Genomic DNA, 20,138 nt, shown 5'->3' on the forward strand with positions numbered 1-20,138 from the left:
TGTGGAGGCGTGTTTAGCTCTCTTTATCGCTCAGCTGCCTCCAATTAAAAGATTTCATCATCTCCTATTGCATGGAGTCTTCATGCTAAAAGATTTTAATAAATTCTGCCTATTTTCAAATGCTTAATTGAAGAAACATGAGGACTTCGGGTGATCTTAGATGCCTAATGGGAAACAACCCACCCGTGCTAGGCGGCAAGGAATCATTTCATACCATATTAGATGCTGTTAATTTGGGATGAGTGTAGGTGGCACAAGCAGTTAGTAGTATGGAGTTCTTTGTCTTTCAGGCACTGCTTGGAATCCAGTCCAAGTTACTAACTCACGTGATTACGTGGTTTTGCAAAGGAGCAGTGTGGATTGGGTGGCAGGAGAACGGTGTTGTCTTCCCTGCCATTGACATGATGTTTAATTCTTCACAAGTTGCTTAACTTTTCATTGCATCCAAGGGTCTGTCTACACTAGCCCCCTAGTTCGAACTAGGGAGGCTAATGAGGGCGACTGAAATTGCAAATAAAGCACGGGATTTAAATATTCCGCGCTTCATTAGCATGTTCCCAAGCGGTTGCCATTTTGGAAATTGACTAGCCCAGAGTAACTGCCCGCGTCTACACACGGCAGTGAAATGGGAGTTCAAAGTAAAGCCCTAACTCGAATTAGCTGTTATTCCTCCTGGAGTGAGGTTTACCAGCTAATTCGAATTAAGGGCTTTATTTCGAACTCCTGTTTCACTGTCGCGCGTAGACATGGGCAGTTATTCCAGGCTAGTCAATTTCCAAAATGGCAACCGCCCGGAAACTTGCTAATGAAGCATGGGATATTTAAATCCCACGCTTCATTTGCAATTTCGGTCGCCCTCATTAGCCTCCCTAGTTTGAACTAGGGGACTAGTGTAGACATACCCTAAATGTGTAAAAACAAAAACAAGAACACCAACATTCCAGGGCATGGGCTTCCTGGATGTTTGAAAAATGTACAGCACGTTTTGCATGTTTCAGCCGTTTAAAGACTTAACGCACCCATGGGTCATTGCCATGTAGGGCATTAAGTGAGTGGATGGGCTCTATGTCTGTGAACAAGAGTCCATGTGGCAAAGATCCCTAATAAAAGGATTTTAAGGCTGAGATGTTTGAAGGAGCCAATGGGAGATCGGTGCCCAAAGCTGCGTCAGCCTTTGTAAATCTTCCCCAGATATCTATTTTTAAGGACTTTCCTAGTATAGAGCACTGCACAGCACCCCTGTGAGGTAGGGCGGTGGTATAGCCCCCCCTTGAACAGATCTGTAGCACTAGAACCCAGGTCAGCTGACATGCCCATGTGGCCACCAAGAGGCCATGTAGAGTCACATCCGAGGAACACTGTGGAGATTGGGTGGCGCTTCCCGCAGCGCACAAAGGAGTCAGAACAGCAGCAGCCTGCAGCCCTCTGGGTGCACAGGCCTGCATAAGAACCAGCTGGGGCCCCTGCACGAATCGTTGGGGGACAGAACTCCTTTAGCCCTGGTTAAATTTCTGCACAGGCCTTGTCTTGGGGGTACGTGTACACTGCTATTAAACACCCATGACTGGCCCGTCAGCTGACTCAGGCTCATGGGGCTTGGGTTATGGGGCTGTTGAAGAGCAGTGTAGATATTCAATATTGGGCTGGGGTCTAAGCTCTGGGACTCTCCCTGCTCATTGGCTCCCAAAGGCCAGGATCCAACTAGGTCAAATTGCTCAAGAGCACAGCAGGTAACTCAACCTGCCTCTCCTAAATTTGTGGCCTGCTCCCTAACCACTAGGCCATCCTTCCCCTTGGGTGGTGTCACCTGAAAAGTCAGATGGTCCCTCGAGGCTAGGACAGAGGTGCCCTGGAAAGGCAGGATGATTAGGAAATGTACACGGCTGTGATCTGTCTTGTCCCTGTTGCATGGCAGGAAGATGTCCGTCTAGCATCTTTCACCAATGAGTATGTTGGTAGTGGAGGTTTAGTTTTGATTCCTGTATTGAAACAAACAGGGAAAAGCAGAATTGTGTTGTGTGTAGTTCCTAGAATCAAATTACCTCTGTGAGCAGCCTTTACGCGTCATGTTTTCTTGTTCTGCTCTCTTAAGGTTATTTACTCTAACTGATTTCATACTGTAACGATTGGAGGGTCTTCTGGTAATCTGTTTGCACAGTACAGTGCATGAACAGCTGCAGCTGTAGGCATTTTTTTAACCTTCAGGAACAGAGGAAATAAATCCTGCGCATACTATTTAAAAGTTACAGTATTTCCTATGCAGAAGAGCAGGGATTACCTGTGCATTTAGCAAGCAGGCAGTTTAAATTGTTATCTGATCATGCCTTTGTTGGCTAATAATATAGAGTGGATGAGGCCCTGTGTGTGTAATGGTAATATGTCCTTAAATGTTAGTTCAGTGAAGGTAACACAAACAAATTCTTGCAGACTTCCCCCTTGCCAGCGTTTTGTCTAGGATTTGATAGGCTAGGGTCACTTTAAATGCTGTGCTCTAAAGATGAGTCTAAACTATATTCCCACATCCAGTTATGCCACGGTCTAAGCTAACGGGTTGTTAGAACTTTGGATCATTTTCATGGTCTAAAAAATCTGTCTGGAATTTGTGCACGGACGCCACAGACTTTGCTGCTTAGAAATGACGCTGCTCCCCACTCTCCTCCATTCCTTGTGGCCACCACACGTTGCTGAAACTCATGGAAGGAAGCTCATGGAAGTGGTCTAAGTAATTCGCTTAGGTGAATTTGAGGCATTACTGAGCTGAGGGATCGGGGGGGGGGGGGAGGCTGCAGCAGAGGATACGTTTTCAAATATGCTTTGGCCTGAGATGGCCTGCGGGCTGTGAGTTTGAGACCCCTGCTGTAGTCACTGCCCTTCTATTCACACACTCAAAATGGCTGGTGGTTTTTTTCTTATGTCCGGTCCCCTCTGTTCAGTGACCCTCTGAACAGCCTCACGAAATGTTCCACGTCTTTCTCCAAGTGATCCATTGTTTAGGTAGCTCTGCCTCTGGAGCTCAGACCTGAAAACCTGGGCCTAGGTGTTGTAGGGTTGCCAGGTGTCTGGTATTCACCCAGACAGTCCGGTATTTTTGGCTCCTGTCCAGTAAAAAAATTCAGAGAATACTGGACATCTAAAATGTCGAGTATTTTCTGAATTTTTCCCTGGCCAGGAGGCGAAAATGCCGGGCACCTGGCAACCCTACAAACACTCAGCGCCCGGCCTCCCTGAGCCATCTCCCAGCTCCCAACACCCCCAGCCCTCATGCTTACCTGGTTCCCCAAGGCAAAATGGCTGCTGGCCAAAAAACCTAGGGGAAGCAATGCTTTCCTCTGGGTCTTTGTGCTCAACTGCTCCCCTGTTTTTTTTTTTTTTTGCTCAACAAGTTTAGTTCCCCCCTTCCCTTTTTTTTCCCCTTCAACAGAATTTTTTTCCTGTTTTTTTGGGGAGGGTGTTTAGTATTTTTGTTTCAACCATCTGGCAACCCTAGGTGGTAGCCATCTTTGTTGCAGAGTGCTCTGATTGAATGGATGATTGTCAAAATTTAATGGCCTGGTATTGCTAGGCCTCTGCTGGGCGCAAGAATTTCTCCTGTTGCCTCTTGTGGACTTTAGCTCAATACGGAGGCAAAGGCCAGCCTTACAATCAAGAGTTTCCAGTCTGACATAGATCCATAAAGAGTTTGCGCTAGAATTCGTAAACTGTACCTACACACACTCCCCAAATCACCACGCAGATCATAGTGAAGACTTGAAAGGAAATACTTGCCTTTTAATCCCTGAATAAAGCCTAACCTTAAGGCAGCTAAGTTACTTAGGGTTATCATATTTGAACTTTCAAAAAAGAAGACACCCTTGAGAGGGAGTGTATCTATATCAATATCTACCAACTCGTATTGTATTAATGTGTTATATAATATTATATACTATTAATACAATGTGAGTTGGTAGAGACTGATACAGATACACTCTCTCGGGGTGTCCTCTTTTTTGAAAGTTCAGATACGATAATCCTAAAGTTACTGGGCATCAATGAACTAACGGATGTGTCTCTCCAGTTATGAAATAACTAGTGCTCTTCATCTAAAGAGCTCTAAGCACTTTACAAAGGCGAGTCATCACTAGTTTGTAGAGGAGGTAAACTGAGGCACATAACGATGTAGTTACTTGGCCAGGGTCACACTGGCAGCAATCCAGTTTCACGACTCTTGGGCTGATCCACTGGATTAAGTCCATTTTAAATGACCTACACTTGCTTTCAATTTGCTTTGCTTCCCAAGATGTCTAAGTTTCTGAGTGTGTATGTCTGTGTCTTTGTGTGTTTTTGATTTCGCTCTCCGCATTTGGTTGATACCAAAGTACTTTCAAGAGGTGCTGTAGTCTAAACATATGTCTCTGCCAGTTATTCCTGCCTGGGGGGAGCTATGGTGTCAGACTGGTGGTGACGTACACAGATGGGTTTTGTTAAAAGTCCTCCCTTCTCTAAAATGAGCCTGTGAAAGGGAGGCATTGCTTGAGTTCCAAGCTTGGCGTGGTTGCAGCTGGAACTTCATGCTTCTGGTATGGCTTTTGGGAACCCTTTGTGAAAATGCTGATCTTCGATTGCTCAAGATTTGAGAAGCTCTGAGGTCCTTCAATCCTCACTCCTGTCCCCTACTCGTCAGCAAGCTCAAAGACTAGAGAGCACGGATAGCAAAAGATCAACAAACGTATAATGTGAACACATAAGCAGTACCCTGTTGCCTAATCTCAGCAGTGGATTATGTCAGAAAAGTGACTGCAGAACACTGTTGCACTGTTTCATGCGCTCTTCCTTTCTTTTCTTCTTCTGAGTCACAGCTGCTTCAGCACAGCAGAGCCAATCTCACTAGCAATGCAAGCTGTGCTTCAGGCATTAAATAAATGACCAGGCAGGCTCCTAGCTCCGAGCATCCTTAAGGATTCTGTAGTTAGTGAAGCAAAAAAGAGATACTCTTGTGGTTTGGGGAAGGAAAGAGGAGGGTTGTTATTTAGATGCCAGGTTGAGACTATAACACTGGCCATTTTAAAAACAAATCCTTCACATGTACTAGGTGAGCAAGAGGCGGGTCTGTGAGCAAGAATGAATTGTGGACTCCACCAGAGGTGCATTTTTTTTTTTCATTTTTTAAATTTGAACTGCAGTTGTAAAAAACCCTCTCAAAGCAAGAGGGGCGGGAACAGCACATCCCTGAAGAGAGCACAAGTGATTAAAGTAAAGCGGTGCAGTGCATTTGCATTCCTCCAGTCTTGGAAGTAATGTTGCTGCCCTGGGCCGAGGGGACAGTGAGAAGCAACAAACAGTCTTGTGTCTCCAGTGTCGCTGGAACGAAATAGCTTGGGTCTAAGTACATTGTGCCCGTTAGACAGTAGGTGCTTCCTATCTGCAACCTTCTTTATCAAACTCCGCCCATTTCTTGGAAATGGCTCCCGGATGGTCTCTGACCAAGGTAACTGTTTAGCGAACTGCGTAAGAGAACCATCGTTAATTGCTTTTGTGCAGTTGTTTCTGCTGTTGGATTACAATTCTCTGTGATCAAAGTTCTTTGTTCTCGCAAGGCCTCTCTTATCTGTAAAAATCTTTTCTGCTCTTCTGTTGTTTGGCTGCCCAGGGTTTACTACATTTATCCAAAGAGTGCCTGACTTGACAAGCCTTTATTCTCCCCTTAATTTATGTCCAAAATTACTCTCCAATGCATTAGCCTAATTGTACAGAGTTCACATAGGGGAAGGAGATCAGCAATCTCCCTCGAGTTTCAGTCACCTGATACCTCTAGTTTCTCTTTTTGCCATGCTTTCTGAATATGTATGTTAGTCATGGTTACTTTCCTGCTTCTCTCTTGGTTTAGATATACTGCCCATCAGTATGGTACCCGAACCGCTCCCATGTTTATGAAGTGAACATGCACACCTAAAGAAAGAGGTTTCTCTGGCTGCCACGGGCTGGATTTTGGTAATTTTTGTTGCGATTTATTGTTGATGGAGTGTTGTGGTGCAAAGAAGCGGGGTTGACATCTTCCTCTGCTGGCACTAAGGTCCCCGGCCATCCTGCTGTCTTCTGGGAATGAGTTCCAGGTCTGTGAGCCAGCTGCTGTGCTCTGTCTGCAGCACACTGCAGTGTCTCACCTACAATTGACAGTTCCAGGAGACCGACGCCATCCTAGTGTGATCTTGCCAACCCCGGCCATGTCCTTCAGGCAGGAGAGCAGGGTTGCATCTCCAATGCTTCAGGGAGATCTAGCAATAAGAGTACAGATGCCCATGGCCAGAGGAGAAATCCTATGGCATTGATGCCAGCTAAGCTCCACGCCTTACCCTGATTGATGGGGAGAAGTCCAGGCTACTGGCCGTGTCTAGATGGAGGTGGAGGAGAGCCTTGACCCATCAGAGTTCTGTGTGTGGTCCGCAAGGCATTTTCTTTACTGTTCCCCATGCACTGGGTTGCCAGATTCTGGTTTCTGTCCACATAATTTTTTTCCTGCCAGTATTACTTATGTGACATGCACGTGAAGCCAGGTGTGTGCTGATTGCATGCAGCATTGACTGACGGAGAGAGCTGCGTGCTCCCTCCGCATCCAATCAAAGCGCTGCTGCCATTCAGTCAGCACACCCTGCAGATTCTAGATACGCAAGCGCAGGCCCGGCCAAAGAGTTTGCGGGGCCCAAGGCAACACGCTGTGATTGGCTGAGACACACGGCCGGGGATGATTCTCCGGGACACGCTGCAACCCAGCCCGGTGGGGACGGAGGGGCCGGAGCGCTGGTGCAAGATGCTTTCCCTAATGGCTATGTCTACACTCGCGGCTTCTTGCATGAGAAATATGCAAATGAGGCTAAGCATGGAATATCGCCAAGCCTCATTTGCATATCTAATGAGCTGCCATTTTTGCATAAGAGGCTCTTGCACCCGAAGGAGCTGTCTACACTGCCCCTTCTTGCGCAAGAAAAATCCTCTTGCATAATGCTGTTACGCCGATTATTTTCAGGAATAACGGCATTGCGCAAGTGCGTTTTTGTTGTGCAAGAAGGGGCAGTGTAGACAGTTCCTTCGGGCGCAAGAGTCTCTTATGCAAAAATAGTGGCTCATTAGGCATGCAAATGAGGCTCGGCGATATTCCATGCTTAGCCTCATTTGCATATTTCTCTTGCAAGAAGCCACCAGTGTAGACATAGTCAATGAGAACAGCACCTACCCCAAGAGTGGGGGGGGTCAGTTAGCCTGGCTGTGCCTGGCCAGCTCAGGGTGTCCCCCTCCCAGCCAGGGTGGGGGGCAGGCAGGGCAGGGGACTCTGAGAGCCCATCACCTTCCACCGTGGGTGGCTGCTGCTCTTCCAGCCTCCTTCCCTCCTGAGCCTGTGCCGGTCACAGTGACTCACTCCAGCGGCGCCTGCTCCCCGCCTGAGCCTCCCTTGCAGCCCCCGGACAGAAAGATGATGTGAGCTAGGCCAACGCAGCAGAGCAAACCCCTTCCCCACTTTAAAATGCAGATGGAAAAACAAACCTGTCTCTGCCAGGCACCTCGCAGTCAGGACAGCGAGTGAGTGGCCGGGAGCTGGGCAGCGCAGGGCCCTGAATGTGGGGAGCCCAAGGCAACCGCCTCACTCGCCTGGCCCAAAGGCCAGGCCTGTGCAAGCTCACTTAGCAAAACTGCCCTATGCCAGGAGACCGTCTTGCTTATGACATTCTTGCAGTCCACTGAGATGGAGGGCCACTGATGTGGGCCACGCACTCACCTAGGTTGTCCATCGCTGGTTTACACTGGGCAAAATGAGTTGCACTGGCTAATAACTTCTTAAGCACAGGTGGGACTGTAGAGGGATGACTTCTCTTCCTCCTCCTCAAAGGGGGCATTGACCGTCTTCGTAGGCAGAGGCTCCATCTGCTCTCTCGTGGCTCAAGAAGGACCTAGAGTAGCAGCCTCTTTTCCTGCCCTGCTTTTAGGACTTCCTGTTGCGAGCGGGCTGAATTCAGAGAGAGACGTTTGCGTTATTGGGCTGGCGTCTCGTACGTGCTTCCTGCTCTCCCGAGAAGCTGTCTCTGAGGCAGGTGATCGCTTTCTGTGAAATAGGTAGATAATTTGTCACCCCCGGAAGAGCTGATGACTCATGATCCACACTGGATGAGACTGAATAACCTGGGGTGGAATCCGATGATCTCAGGGATCTGTGTGTGGCATCTGTTAAAGGGACGCTCTCAGCTTGGATATCTTTTGAAGTGGGCTGATTTTTTGAAAGTGCATGTGCCTTTAGAGAGCATTGAGTGGGATAGTTAGGATTCCTCTTACAGACACGTTGTATAAGGCTTTCTCTGCTCCCTTGCTGCTGTTGCTGGTATGATGCAGGCTTGAAGGGCTTCGGGGAACGGTACTTCTGAGCACTGAAAGCAACTCCCAGAGCAGTGCATGAGTGCCGCAGTTCAAGGCACTGGTATTCCTTCTATGTGGTCCCTCAGAGGCCCCCAGTTTGGGTTTTTAGCTCCCTGCCATCACCTCCAGAGGACCCGACAGCCTCACCCAGGACAAGGTGAGGGGTGGGAGGCTGTCTCCGTGCTCTTGGAAGGAGTGGGGCCAGGCAGCCGGCCCTCAGCACCACTGGGACCAAGGCCACGCCCTCCCCAGCCCATAGCACTTCCTGAGGTGCGCCATGCGGCGCTCTGGTGGCAATTTAAAGAGCTCGGGGCTCCAGGTGCTGCTGTCGGCATGGCAGCTAGGGTTGCCAGGTGTCTGGTATTCACCCAGACTGTCTGATATTTTTGGCTCCTGTCCGGTAAAAAAAATCAGAGAATACCGGACACCTAAAATATCTGGTATTTTCTGAATTTTTCCCCGGCCAGGAGGGGAAAATGCCGGGCACCTGGCAATCTTACGACACACTCAGCGCCCTGCCTCCCCCTCCCCCAAGCTCCCTCCTGGCTCCCAACACCCCGACCCCAGCCCCCATGCTTACCTGGTTTGCCAGCACAAAATGACTGTTCCCCTTTTCCTTGCACTTAAAGGGGACATGCTGTTTCTTTTTTTCTCAACAACTTTGGGTCTCTCTCCATCCCCCCCCCCCCTTTTCCCTTCAACAGAATTTTTTCCTGGTGTTTTTTTGGGGGGTTCGATATTTTTGTTTCAGCCATCTAGCAAACCTAATGTCAGCGGCCGGGAGCCTGGGCCCTTTTGAATCACTGGGCCCCAGGACAACTGATCTCTTTGGCTCCCTCACCCTTCTCCATTGGCAGGACTGATCACCTCTTGGGTGGAAACTCTCATCCCCCTCCTTCCAGACCACGGGGATTTAAGGCTGTACAGCTCCCTGGATTGCACGTCCGAGGGAAAATGGCACCGTGTGCAAACATTCTTTGGTGCCCCTGAAGTCCTGCTCCCCAAGTAGCAGGCAGCCCCTCCAAGGCAGTGCAGCAGCCAGTGGATTTGGCACGGCAGTTGTCAGACTACCAGGAGAGTAGGGGGCCAGGTGGGGACGTGTGCGAGCATCTGACTCCTGCCTCGCAGCCTCTTTAAACCCCTCACCGTGCCTCCCAGGTGTGGTCTTCAAAAGGAAACCTTTCCCGTCCCTGGGTTCTGCTTTCCGTTCTCTCTGATCTATACCCAGGTAAGCACAAATCGCTGTGTCGGGTCCCAAGCAAGTGCCCCCCTCCTCAGCGCCTGCCCTTTCATTACCCGATAGAAAGGGGGGTGCAGTGGAGCAAACAGCACAAGGGGGTTTCCAGGGAGCTGAATTCACTCCGGACCAGAGGCCCCACAGAGCACGGCATTGTAGCCGAAGGCAGAGGTGGCATCATGGGGCAGCAGCAGTCTCCCTGGCCTGCCCCTTCTCTCCTGGGGCCAGGAGGTGAACCCACCCAAATGCCCTTTACACTTGGACACTCGGCTGAACTTGGCCAGTGAACCAGGTGTGGGGTGCGCTGAGGGGAAAGGGGAGGGAGCACCAAAGGGATATTTGGTCTTTGGACTGTCTCACCTTGAGGTGCGAAACCGATGCAAAAATCTGCTACGCAGTACACTGCAGGGTAACAGCAAAGATGCAGAGCAGGGGAGAGACGATGCTGAGGTAACAGTTACATCCTGACCTACATCCTCTGCCAGCAGGTCTTGTTAGAAACGCTAAATCGTTCTCAGCGAGAAGAAGCTGTGAGGGAAAACGATGGGCAAAGGAGGAAGGAACTGTCTGCTGTTGTGACGCTGCTGGTTGTGAATGTTTGGATCGTCTACCATAATCAGCCCCCTGTTATTGAAGGGAGCGCTTGCTGCCAATCCAGCTATTCCTGCATAGTAGGGCGGCTCTGTGCATAGCAGACTCGGTGCTAGCATTGTTACAGCAGCTTCCATATTTGGTGCACCTGAAAACTCTTGCAAAACTCTCTCTGAGCCCCCTCAATAACCTCCCACCACTGCCTAGACTTTCCGTTGATTTAAAAAATCTTGCTTCATCCTGCCAAAACATTCTCTGGCCGGGCTCTCTGCCTTCCTTTCTCCAGTTCTTTCACAACCATTTTTAGTTCTCTGTGTTGAAATTCGTGGGAGGAGTGCTCATTCTTACCGCAGCAACCCTGCCTGCTCCATGGGGTCACACCTCAAGCCCATGGGGAAGATTCAGCTAGTTCAGGTTTCAATGCCCAGCTAGCTGGTGGAGATTCGTGCGGCTGCAAAATTGGTGCCTTGTAAAAATGATCTGCGGATATCAGCATCCATTTACATGGATACCTGTAGATGTAAAGCAGATCCTTGCACATTTGCAGCATTCTAGATACACAATTTTGCATCCACACCTGCCTCCATATCTGCAAAAATGAGCTGTGGTTATCTGCAGTCACATGCATGGATACTATGTAGTTACCCACGGATTTGCGGGGCTCCAGAGAATCACACACCTGGGGCAGCATGTTGCTGTTCTGCTCTGGAGACTGCACTGGCTTCCAGACTGCGCACTCAGTTTGTTTCTGAGAGCCATCCAAGGGGTTGGTGTGATCAACAGTGAATGCTGAGCCCTTTGAAAATCAGCTCTCTGATTTCAGGAGCCTAAATATGGATTTAAGAGCCTAGTTTTAGGCTTTTAGTTCTTGATGATCTTGGTGTGTGTTCCCTCTGTATCTGGCTGGGTTCCCTTCTGCAATCTCTAGGAGACACCTTCCTTTCTCAAGCTTTATTCCTGCTTTTTGGTGTCTTTGGAGCTCTATTTCGGCGTATGTTTGAAAATCATTCCCACCTTTATGGGTTTTAGTCTCTGCAATTTCACACCTTGTTTGTTAGTTTCTTTCTAGTTGATTTGTTTGGCTCATATAGTAACCATCGTGGGCGTAGCAACAGCTGGATCATCTCATCAAGCTTGTCTCTGTTCCAAGGGGCAGCTGGGGTGAACAGGACCTGTTACTTTGGATCCTTAATTTAAAAACACCCATCCATGACAACCTACCGAAATGTGTCGTGCAGCCTTGTTGCGTTGTACTGTATGCAGCCTGCCCAGACGCTTATTGGAAAATGCCTTCAGTTTTATAGACACAGAGACTTTAAAGTCAGAAAGGACCATCCTGATTATGTAGCCTGACCTCCTGTATGTTGCAGCTCCAGAACCTCACCCACCTCCCCTGATATAGACCCCTAATCTCTGGCTGAGTCACTGAAGTCCTCACATCATGGTTTAAAGAGAGGATATAATAGGATAACCATTTACACGGTTAACCGATATGCTTGGGCTTACTGTGAATGGTTATGTGCAGGCTCCTGCCCTGCTTCCGGGTTGCCAGCTGGTACCCTGCGCTGCTGGCTCTGTATCCGAGGCAGCAGCACAGGGCGGTAGCTGGTGCACGCTGGGGGTCCGGTTAAAAGCTGGCTCTGGTGCGCACTGGCTCCCAAGGAGCTGGATGTGTAATGGTATAAACCAGGAGTGGGCAATCATTTTAGAAGGGAGGCCACTTCACACATTTTTGAAGGGGCGGGGCCTCGAGCAGAAGGGGTGGGGCCAAGACACTTCCGTGCTTCCCTTCCCACAGACCCTGATTGGCTAGGGGCGGGGAAATGCGTGAAGTCTTTGTCCCGGCTCTAGAGCAGGGCTACTCAACATGCGGCCTGTTTGTTTGTGGCCTGCGGGGCCATTTGGGTTTATGCGGGGCTCAACATGCAGCCCACGGGCGGCGGGATCCTTTGAACATGGCCTCCACTGGGAACACACTCCACAACAGCGAGGTGTGAGCATTGAAAGACACAAGCAGCCGGGCTGGCTGGAACAGACGGGTACAGGGTGTCAGTGTTTCTAGCCCCCAGGGAGGAGGTGCCGGGAGCACTGGCGCATTGTGGGAAGTGCTTTGTATTCATGCCTGTTGGCGTGAAAAAAGCTATTTGCATATATTTGCATGTATATTTGCGTGTCTATGCAACCACACTTAAAGTTGTGGGCCTCAGCATGTGCAGTGAGTATCATTGTGGCCCCTGGAGCTTCCAGAGTTGAGTAGCCCTGAGAGAACTGCCAGCTGTTCTCAACAGCTGGCGGTTCCCTCTAGATGCTGCAAGCCCCTGATGGCGGGAGGAGACTTCACGTGTGCTCCCCCCTCCCCAACCAATCAGTGTCTGTGGGCAGGGGAGCATGGAATAATACAAATATAAAGTATTTAAGCTTTATACTGCAGAGCCCACAGTGTGTGTAACTGCGAGGTTTTTTAGCGGTTACAGGGTTACATTTTTAAATGACTTTTTATATCCCTATTCCAGAGGACGTAGAGTCATAACAGGAATAGGGAGGAGTGGGTGGGTGGGTGAACATTAAGATGCGGGGGTGCCCCTAATTTTTGAGTGCCCTACACTGTTGCGTATTCTGCATATGGGTAAGGACAGCTCTAAATTTGGTGAGTGGATCTGGGCTTCTATGGATGTATCTTGGGCCCACTGGTTAAGGGGGTCATGCCCAGGGCCCACTTTGTGGTAGTCTGCCCTCTAGCCGCTCCCTGACTGCATGAAACAGGGAAGTGCTCAGGTAATAGGGTTTACAGCAGGAAGGATTAATAGGATTCCTGTTTGCAGTGGATTTCAAACCTATTCGGGCACAGCCTGCAATTAATTGTCTCCTTCTCGTAAAAGATTACACAGGGCTATAGTAGGAAACTGGGCTGGTAGAGTAAAAAATTACGTGTCTGAAACAAATGGTGCAAGGAACATGCCACAGAGGCATATATTAAAAGTGTCATTTGAGCGATACATCTACTACTTTTTTTTCATCCAAATGAAGGACAGTTGGCTGATGCCTTAGCCACACGACACGGGTACCGTACAGTGCGATAAGATTGTCTTTCAGTTGCCAACGTCATGTTATAGATTCAAAAATGATTAGAGTTGCTGAAGACTGTGTCTCGATTGCCATAGTGCAGGTTAATAAATGCTTAAAAGGTTTATTTACTAATTGTGAAAAGTCCTGCAGTCATCATGTATAATGCAAATAGAGAGTCTGTGTAGGAAGATATAAAAACTTTACTACAGGGAAAGACAGTCCATTATCTCAATGCAAACATGTCCCTCTGAGCTGTAAGCCAAACACCAGGGGACCAAGCAGACATGCTGATTACAGGAGCTAATGTTTGCATGAGAATCCAAGCATGAAAAAAAAGGTTGAAATCATTTGGAGATAACCGTAAAGGAGGAGCAGACCCTGCCAAAACAAACCACATCACGTGCTGGCTGTAAAGGTCTGAGGTCTGATTTTCAGTGACTTCATCCCTGTGCATTAAGCTGCCTATGTGCGTCTTGTATTCTGGGGCCTCCGTGTAAGTTAGAGCAGCCTCGGGGTTGCTGTAAAGTGAGCTCTAGAAAGCAGAAAATAGCTTTAGTGCTCTGTGATCTAGCCATGCCTCTGCTACACCCCCAGTGCACCTTTTATGCTAAGCACTGGGAGTAAGACATGCACACCCTTGACACTAGCTCTGCACTGGCCAGAGAGGCCTCCTTACGAAGAGTATCCTCACCCGGGTCTTTCCTGCCCACTTTCTGAGACCCCTTTGCCTGCCAGAGCAGTGTAGACAGGCCCTTCCACAGATGACAGGCAGGCCTTTAATGCTGTGCAAAGACAGTAGCGACCTAATCTGCAAACAGCTGCAAGACTGAAGCGTCTGGACCAGTGGTGGGCACCCTGCAGCCTAGGGGCCACATGAGGACCATCAGGACTCTATGTGTGGCCCATGAGACATCATGTTCACCGTTTCCCACGTGCAGAATGCTGGCTTCCATCGGCATAAGGATTTTCCCTTAACAGTATTGCTAAAGTGACATAAACGTAAAGCCAGGGCACGTGACGTGAGGTGCGGCCTGATTGCACACACTGACTGCGAGAGCCATGCGCTCCCTCGGCAGCCAATCAAAGTGCTGCAACAGTTCAGTCCGCACCCCCTGCAAATTCTAGCTACACAAGCGCCGTTAGCAGAACAACCCTATCCTAGGAGATCGGCTTGCTTACAACAATCTTGCAGCCCAGTGAGATGGAGGGCCACTCGTACGGCCCACTCACTAGCCTAGGTTGCCCATCACTGGTTTGGAATTATCCCAAGAGGGTTGCTTTAATAGGCTACTGTGACAGGGTGGACCAGGCCCCAAAATCCCCTGCTGAAGGCTTGTGGCCTTGACACACCCCGCCCAACAAACCATAGAGTAGTCCTCCAGGAAAGATAGAGTGGTGCAAAGGATGTGACCAATCAGGGCCCAGCAAGTCAGTTAAAAGGAAGCTGTTGAGTCAGGATGAGGCAGTTTGTCTTTGGAGCTCAAGAGGCTCAGACATGGTTGGAGAGCTGGGTTGCAGGAGGCTGCCATAGCAAAGCGCGTAGGAACAGGCACTCAGCCAAAGGAGGACCGCTCATGTGCGGTGAGTGACGTCCCTATTACAGCCATCTATCGCTTAAGTAAAAGTGATTTGATTTTTGCGGGGAGTGACGTCTGAGGGAGCTCTTTGCTATGGATAGTGTCCCTTTCTTGCTGTCCCTTAAGGTTTGTGCAGATCATTGGGGGGGGGGGGGGGGGGGACTGACCACACCCAACCTACCCCAGCCTCCTCTGATCCTACTGCCTCAGGGGCCTTGCCCGGTCTGCTCAGCCATACGCTGCTGTTGTTGAAGTCAATGGCCATTTTTGCCATGGACTTTGGTAGGAGCAGGAGGACTTGGATCTATGCCCACAATTATTCCATCAGTCTGTAAGTGTAAAGAGGTCCTAGCTCTAACGCCTTCTGGCGGGCCTATTCTCTTTGTCTGCCATGGGCAAAATATGGCATCTGGCAGATGACAAACCTGGTTCGGACATTATGTAATCTGCTTTTCCTTCCCCTGGGTGTGAGTAGCCAGCTTTTCAGATCATTGCAACCGTAGCGGAGAGCTTTGGCGTGACCCTGAGCTGTGCGGAACGGCAGGAAGGGGAGAAAAGCAGCGGGAGAGAGAAGATGCAGTTTATGAAGCTACAAGGATTAGGTGTAATGTTAGAAGATGTCACGTGAGCATTTTGTGTGTTACATCTGCAGCAGCGTGCCTGATTCTTGAGCATTGGAGAGACTATCTCTGAATACTGGTTCAGGGCACTTTCAATCAGAGCATGGTAGTAAATGGGCACCTTGCATCCCTCTTTATAGTGAGGCGGTCACATCCTGCAACATGGGGAGTCTGTCTGACCTGGTTCTGAACTTAGTTCCTCACTTCTGAAGCAGCCACTTCCCGGCGGGACTAGGAAGTCAATGGGATTGGTTCCTGTAGGCACAGCGGCACCCCAGCACCATTAGCAGAAGCCTGACAGGGCCTGTGTCGATGAGAAAGTTGCATCAGATTAACTTCAGGAGTGGTTTTGAATTGATGTGCTTGAGCTGGTGCAAACAGCTGTGTGGACGCTCCTGTTTCAGTTTAAGAGTCTTATATCATCTCAGTTTAAACTAGCAATTATGACTCAATTTGCTACACCAAAATAACCCTGGTTTAAGCGAAAAGGGCAGTGTCTCTCCACACAACCTTTTGCATGGACTAATTTAAATCCGTTTTAAAACTTATTTACATTAAACTGGTGCAGCTTCTGTGTGTAGACACGGCCTCATGCTTCTTTACCAAATGGGGGAAAGAGGGACAAAAATAGCTTGGAGCAGAAGTCAGAGGGTCCGGAAGGGACACTCTCTGAGGCTGGTCTACTTGCCTCTTCTGCACAGTTGCAATCGAAGTGAAACTCTGCATTGTGCAGGCTGAATTATGGTGTGCATGAACCTAAGTGTCTTTGAGGGCAGCACCTGGGCTGAGCAGACTCACCATGGCTCACGCAGCTAAGGGTGCACACCCAAGAGTGGTAACTCTTGACCTTTCAAAATGGCGTGATGAACGCGTCATCTCCTAGTTGTGGGATTGCCCTGGTGACCCTTGTGCAAGCTGGTTTATTTGGCCCCAGAAAGGGGATGCTTAGGAAAGTTAAGAGTGAGGAATGTTTGTCGGCAGGTAATCGATAGATGTTGTTCCGTCTTGGGTTCTGTACCTTTAACGCAGAGGATTCCCCTCAGCCTGCTGCAGTCTCAGCTGCCAATTGGCACAGCAGAATGTACTAGTCCGACATTGTACGGTTGCCATCTCATGAAGACTTTATCTTTGTTCATTCTTAGTTGGTGGTTTTCCTTAGTCTGAAATAAATACATGAAGGCAGAAGAGTGCACAGTTTGCTCTTTGTGCAAAGGAAAAGCAGAGCCTTAGTTAATTGACATGGTACTGCCAAACGCAAGAGTTCATCATCCGGCTCAAAAGTATTACACTCAATCATATATCGTTAGAGGATTGGACCCTAAGGTTATGTCTACGCTGCAGAGGGTTTTTTGGAAAAATGACCATTTTTCCAAAAAAACCTTCACTTACATCTACACTGCAATTGCATTCTTTCGAAAGAACAGAGGGGTTTTTCCGACATTGGTAAACCTCTTTCTACGAGGAAGAAGCCTTTTTCCGAACGAACTCTTTCAGAAAAAGGGGTGTGGACGGGGAAGAGGACGTTTTTTTTGAAAGAGGAAAAAGCACATACCACTCAGCCCCTAGTAATCACAGCTTAAATGTGAGAGAACATCCATTCAGTGTGGATGCTATCTTTCAAAAAGAGCAGATCGCTTTTTCAGTGTGCTTTGGCAGTGTGGATGCTCTCTTTTGGAAGGAGTTTTTTCAGAAGATCTCTTCTGGAAAAGCTTCTTCAGAAAGAAGTGTGCAATCTAGACATAGCCTAACTGTCAGCATGCAATTGTAAACCTGTTTGCCTGAAGTTATTTTAGACTACATGTATCCAGTATATTCTGGGAAGAGTCTTTTCACCAGACTGGACCCACCCTTCTTTTTAATTTCTAATCTTCCAGCTGTGACTCATTCCTGAGCACATGGCTAACTGCAAAATGTTTTGTTGAGGGAGTACAGGGGAGGATGCACAAGATTAATCCTGCATATCTTTCCCAGCTCTTGATTCTTGTGAAAGTCCTGCCTTCCTGTCAGGTTTTACAGCCCGAAGCAATGATTGTGGACCAGGTTGGTGATTTTTTTCCTCCTTCCCAGAAGCTCACGTGTGGGGTTGAAATGGATTTAAGCCCACAAATATTTTTAGCCCTGCGTTGGGTTCTAAATAAAAATGACTGCGTCAATTACGGCTGGTGCTGCCCGCAAACCTCTGTCACTTGGCTTTTCATAGAAAATCATCAGAATGTCTGACGTGCTGAATTGCGAGCTTAGCTCTAGAGAGCAAAATAAAGTGTCACTCTGCCAAATTTCTTTTTCATGTTCTATTCCCCACAGGAAAGCTGTTAAAAGAGATGCTGCAACTAATGGCCTCTCCCCTCCCCCCTTTTTCTTTTCCCTGCAGTTTCATGGAAGCCCTGAGGAGCCAGCCAAAGCTGGAAGGTCTGGATTGCCTTTCTGTCTACTACGCAGGCTTGGCTGTTCTGGGAATAGGGTTCCTGTTCGTCATCTCCAGTTTTTTAGCACTGGGCTTCATCGGGACGTTTTTGGGTAAGGCTGCCATTGGGCACTCATGGGGCAGTGCTACGCTACTGCGGCCGTGCTGCTACTGATACTCATGTTAGCTCTCATGGAACTTCTGTGGGTCTGGGAATGGAAAATCACATCCCTACATTGTGGTGGGGATGTAGCCACAGAAAGTGGTTCTTTCGTGGCATCTTGCCTATATTTTTCAAAGGTGAGTAGGTACGTTAGGTGGCTCCATTTTCTTTTTGGCTGTCCAGCTTGAGATGCCGTGGAAGGACGGGTACGCCACCGATTCTGAAATTCGGGCCTCTTTCAGGTACCTCAAGCTGGACAATGAAGAAGTGAGCCACCCAAAACTGCTGTCTAGACTACCTGACCCTGGGAGAGCAGACAGGAGAGACCAGCTTTTGAAAATTTTACCGCGATATTAAAAGTGCAGAAAGACACATGAGTCCCATTGGCTTTCAAGGAGACTTCTGTTGCTAAGTGTGTTGGGCACTTCTGGGGGGGAAATAAAGGAGGCAGGCTCTTAAATGACTTAGTCATTTTGGAAAACTTTAACCCTCCACTGCAGGGAGGGAGGAAGTGATTATGTCCACTCGGCAGAGGGAGAAACTGGGGCCCAGAGAAATTTCCCAACATTTTGCAATCAGGAATAGAACCCAAGGTTCCACAATCCATGGTCTGAGCACTAATCTCTGCTTCCTAAATCCTTAATAGATTATCCTCCATGGTTCTGGTTCATCTTTCACCCACTGTGCACTGACTTCCATGTTCCTTTAAGGTGGGTGCTTGTGCAGCCGCTCAGCTGACATTGGAATCTCTTCTAAGTGCTGACAGCCAGGTTTGTGTTTCTACTGGTGGTGCACTTTCGCACTTCCCTTGGTGCGCATGCACAATTTATTCTGCACATGGATAGAAAAATCCACATGTAGATGGAAAAGATGAAAGATGAAAGGGAAAGTTGACTGGCTTCTTATCCACATTTGTCGAATAGCTGTCTTGTGAATAGCTCCACCACCACAATTTCCTTTTCCAGTTGGAGGGACCCTGATTGGTTGCAAGGTTCCAAATATCGGGAGTCAAAGAGCCAGAGTCCTGGGAACCTTGATTCCCCTCCAGAGGCCCTGGAGGTTTTTCGCCTTCCTCTGTAGCATGGGGTACAGATCACAGCTGGAGGATTCTCTGCATCTTGGGGTCTTCAAAGTATTTGAAGGCTTCAATATCTGAGATCTAGGTGAGAGGATTATTCTGGGAGGGGTGGGTGAGATTCTATGGCCTGCACTGTGCAGGGGGTCGGACTAGATGATCATAATGGTCCTTTCTGACCTTAAAGTCTATGAGTCTGAGTCCTTCCTGCATCTGGGCAATGTGTACATAAGGTTATCTAGTCTGGAAGTAGAGTCCATTAATAGTTTGCATTGTTGTTGTAGCCTTGTGTCTCAGGATACTGGAGAGATTTGATGGTGAGATAATATCTTTTATTGGACCAACTTCTTTTGGTGAGAGCCAAGCTTTTGAACTTGCCTGGAGTTCTTCAGGTCCCTAGATAAGTAGGCCTCTATAAAAGAAATATTATTACCTCCCCCATCTTGTCTCTCTAAAACCTATAATACTAAGCCAGCATATGTTACTCTAGAATGAAAATGGGTTTAACACTCCCAACATTTAGCTAGCTCTTAACTTAGTTCCATCAAACCTGAGTCTTAGCTGACTAGATGGATCCTTTGATCTTGAATTACCACTGAAAAACAAACAAGTCTGATTCAGTGGAAAGGCAGAGTGACTCTGTTGCGCTCGGCTCTCCAAAGAGTCTTCTCTCTGCATGGCTTCAGTTTTCCCCTTAGACCACTTCACCTGTGTATAAATGGGTAGGGAAGAAGGAAGACCTTGGAATTATTAATAAAATATTAGTGGCCAGCCGAGATCAGATATTGCATATTCGCCTCTATCCTTAGAAGCGCCTCTGCCATGAAATTGGATTATATCTGGGATTCCATGGAGGTGATCACAACTCAGCAGGGAAAAAACCCACTCCCCTGACTCTGCAGAGTAAGATTTCTATGTTTGGTATAACATCCCTCTTGACTTGGTGAGGCCATAAGCCCTTTTGTCCAGCCATGACTATGGCGGGAATAGCTTCAGGGGGTAGCCAAGTTAGCCTGTAATTGGAAA

General features: G+C 48.4%; 1 protein-coding gene across 7 annotated transcripts in view; it reads left to right on the top strand.

Annotated features, from left to right (window-relative positions):
- PEMT (phosphatidylethanolamine N-methyltransferase) overlaps positions 1–20,138 on the top strand; it is a 136,711-nt gene that overhangs the window by 75,624 nt on the left and 40,949 nt on the right. For all 7 annotated transcript variants that reach the window (XM_075899750.2, XM_075899752.2, XM_075899751.2 and 4 more), the window contains one exon: positions 17,842–17,987. In XM_075899750.2, the coding sequence (XP_075755865.1) occupies positions 17,842–17,987 (146 nt within the window). The remainder of the gene's footprint in view (positions 1–17,841; positions 17,988–20,138) is intronic.

This window comes from Pelodiscus sinensis, chromosome 15, assembly GCF_052426305.1.
Source record: "Pelodiscus sinensis isolate ZL-2025 chromosome 15, ASM5242630v1, whole genome shotgun sequence".
In the NCBI taxonomy this organism is placed as follows: Eukaryota; Metazoa; Chordata; order Testudines; family Trionychidae; genus Pelodiscus; species Pelodiscus sinensis.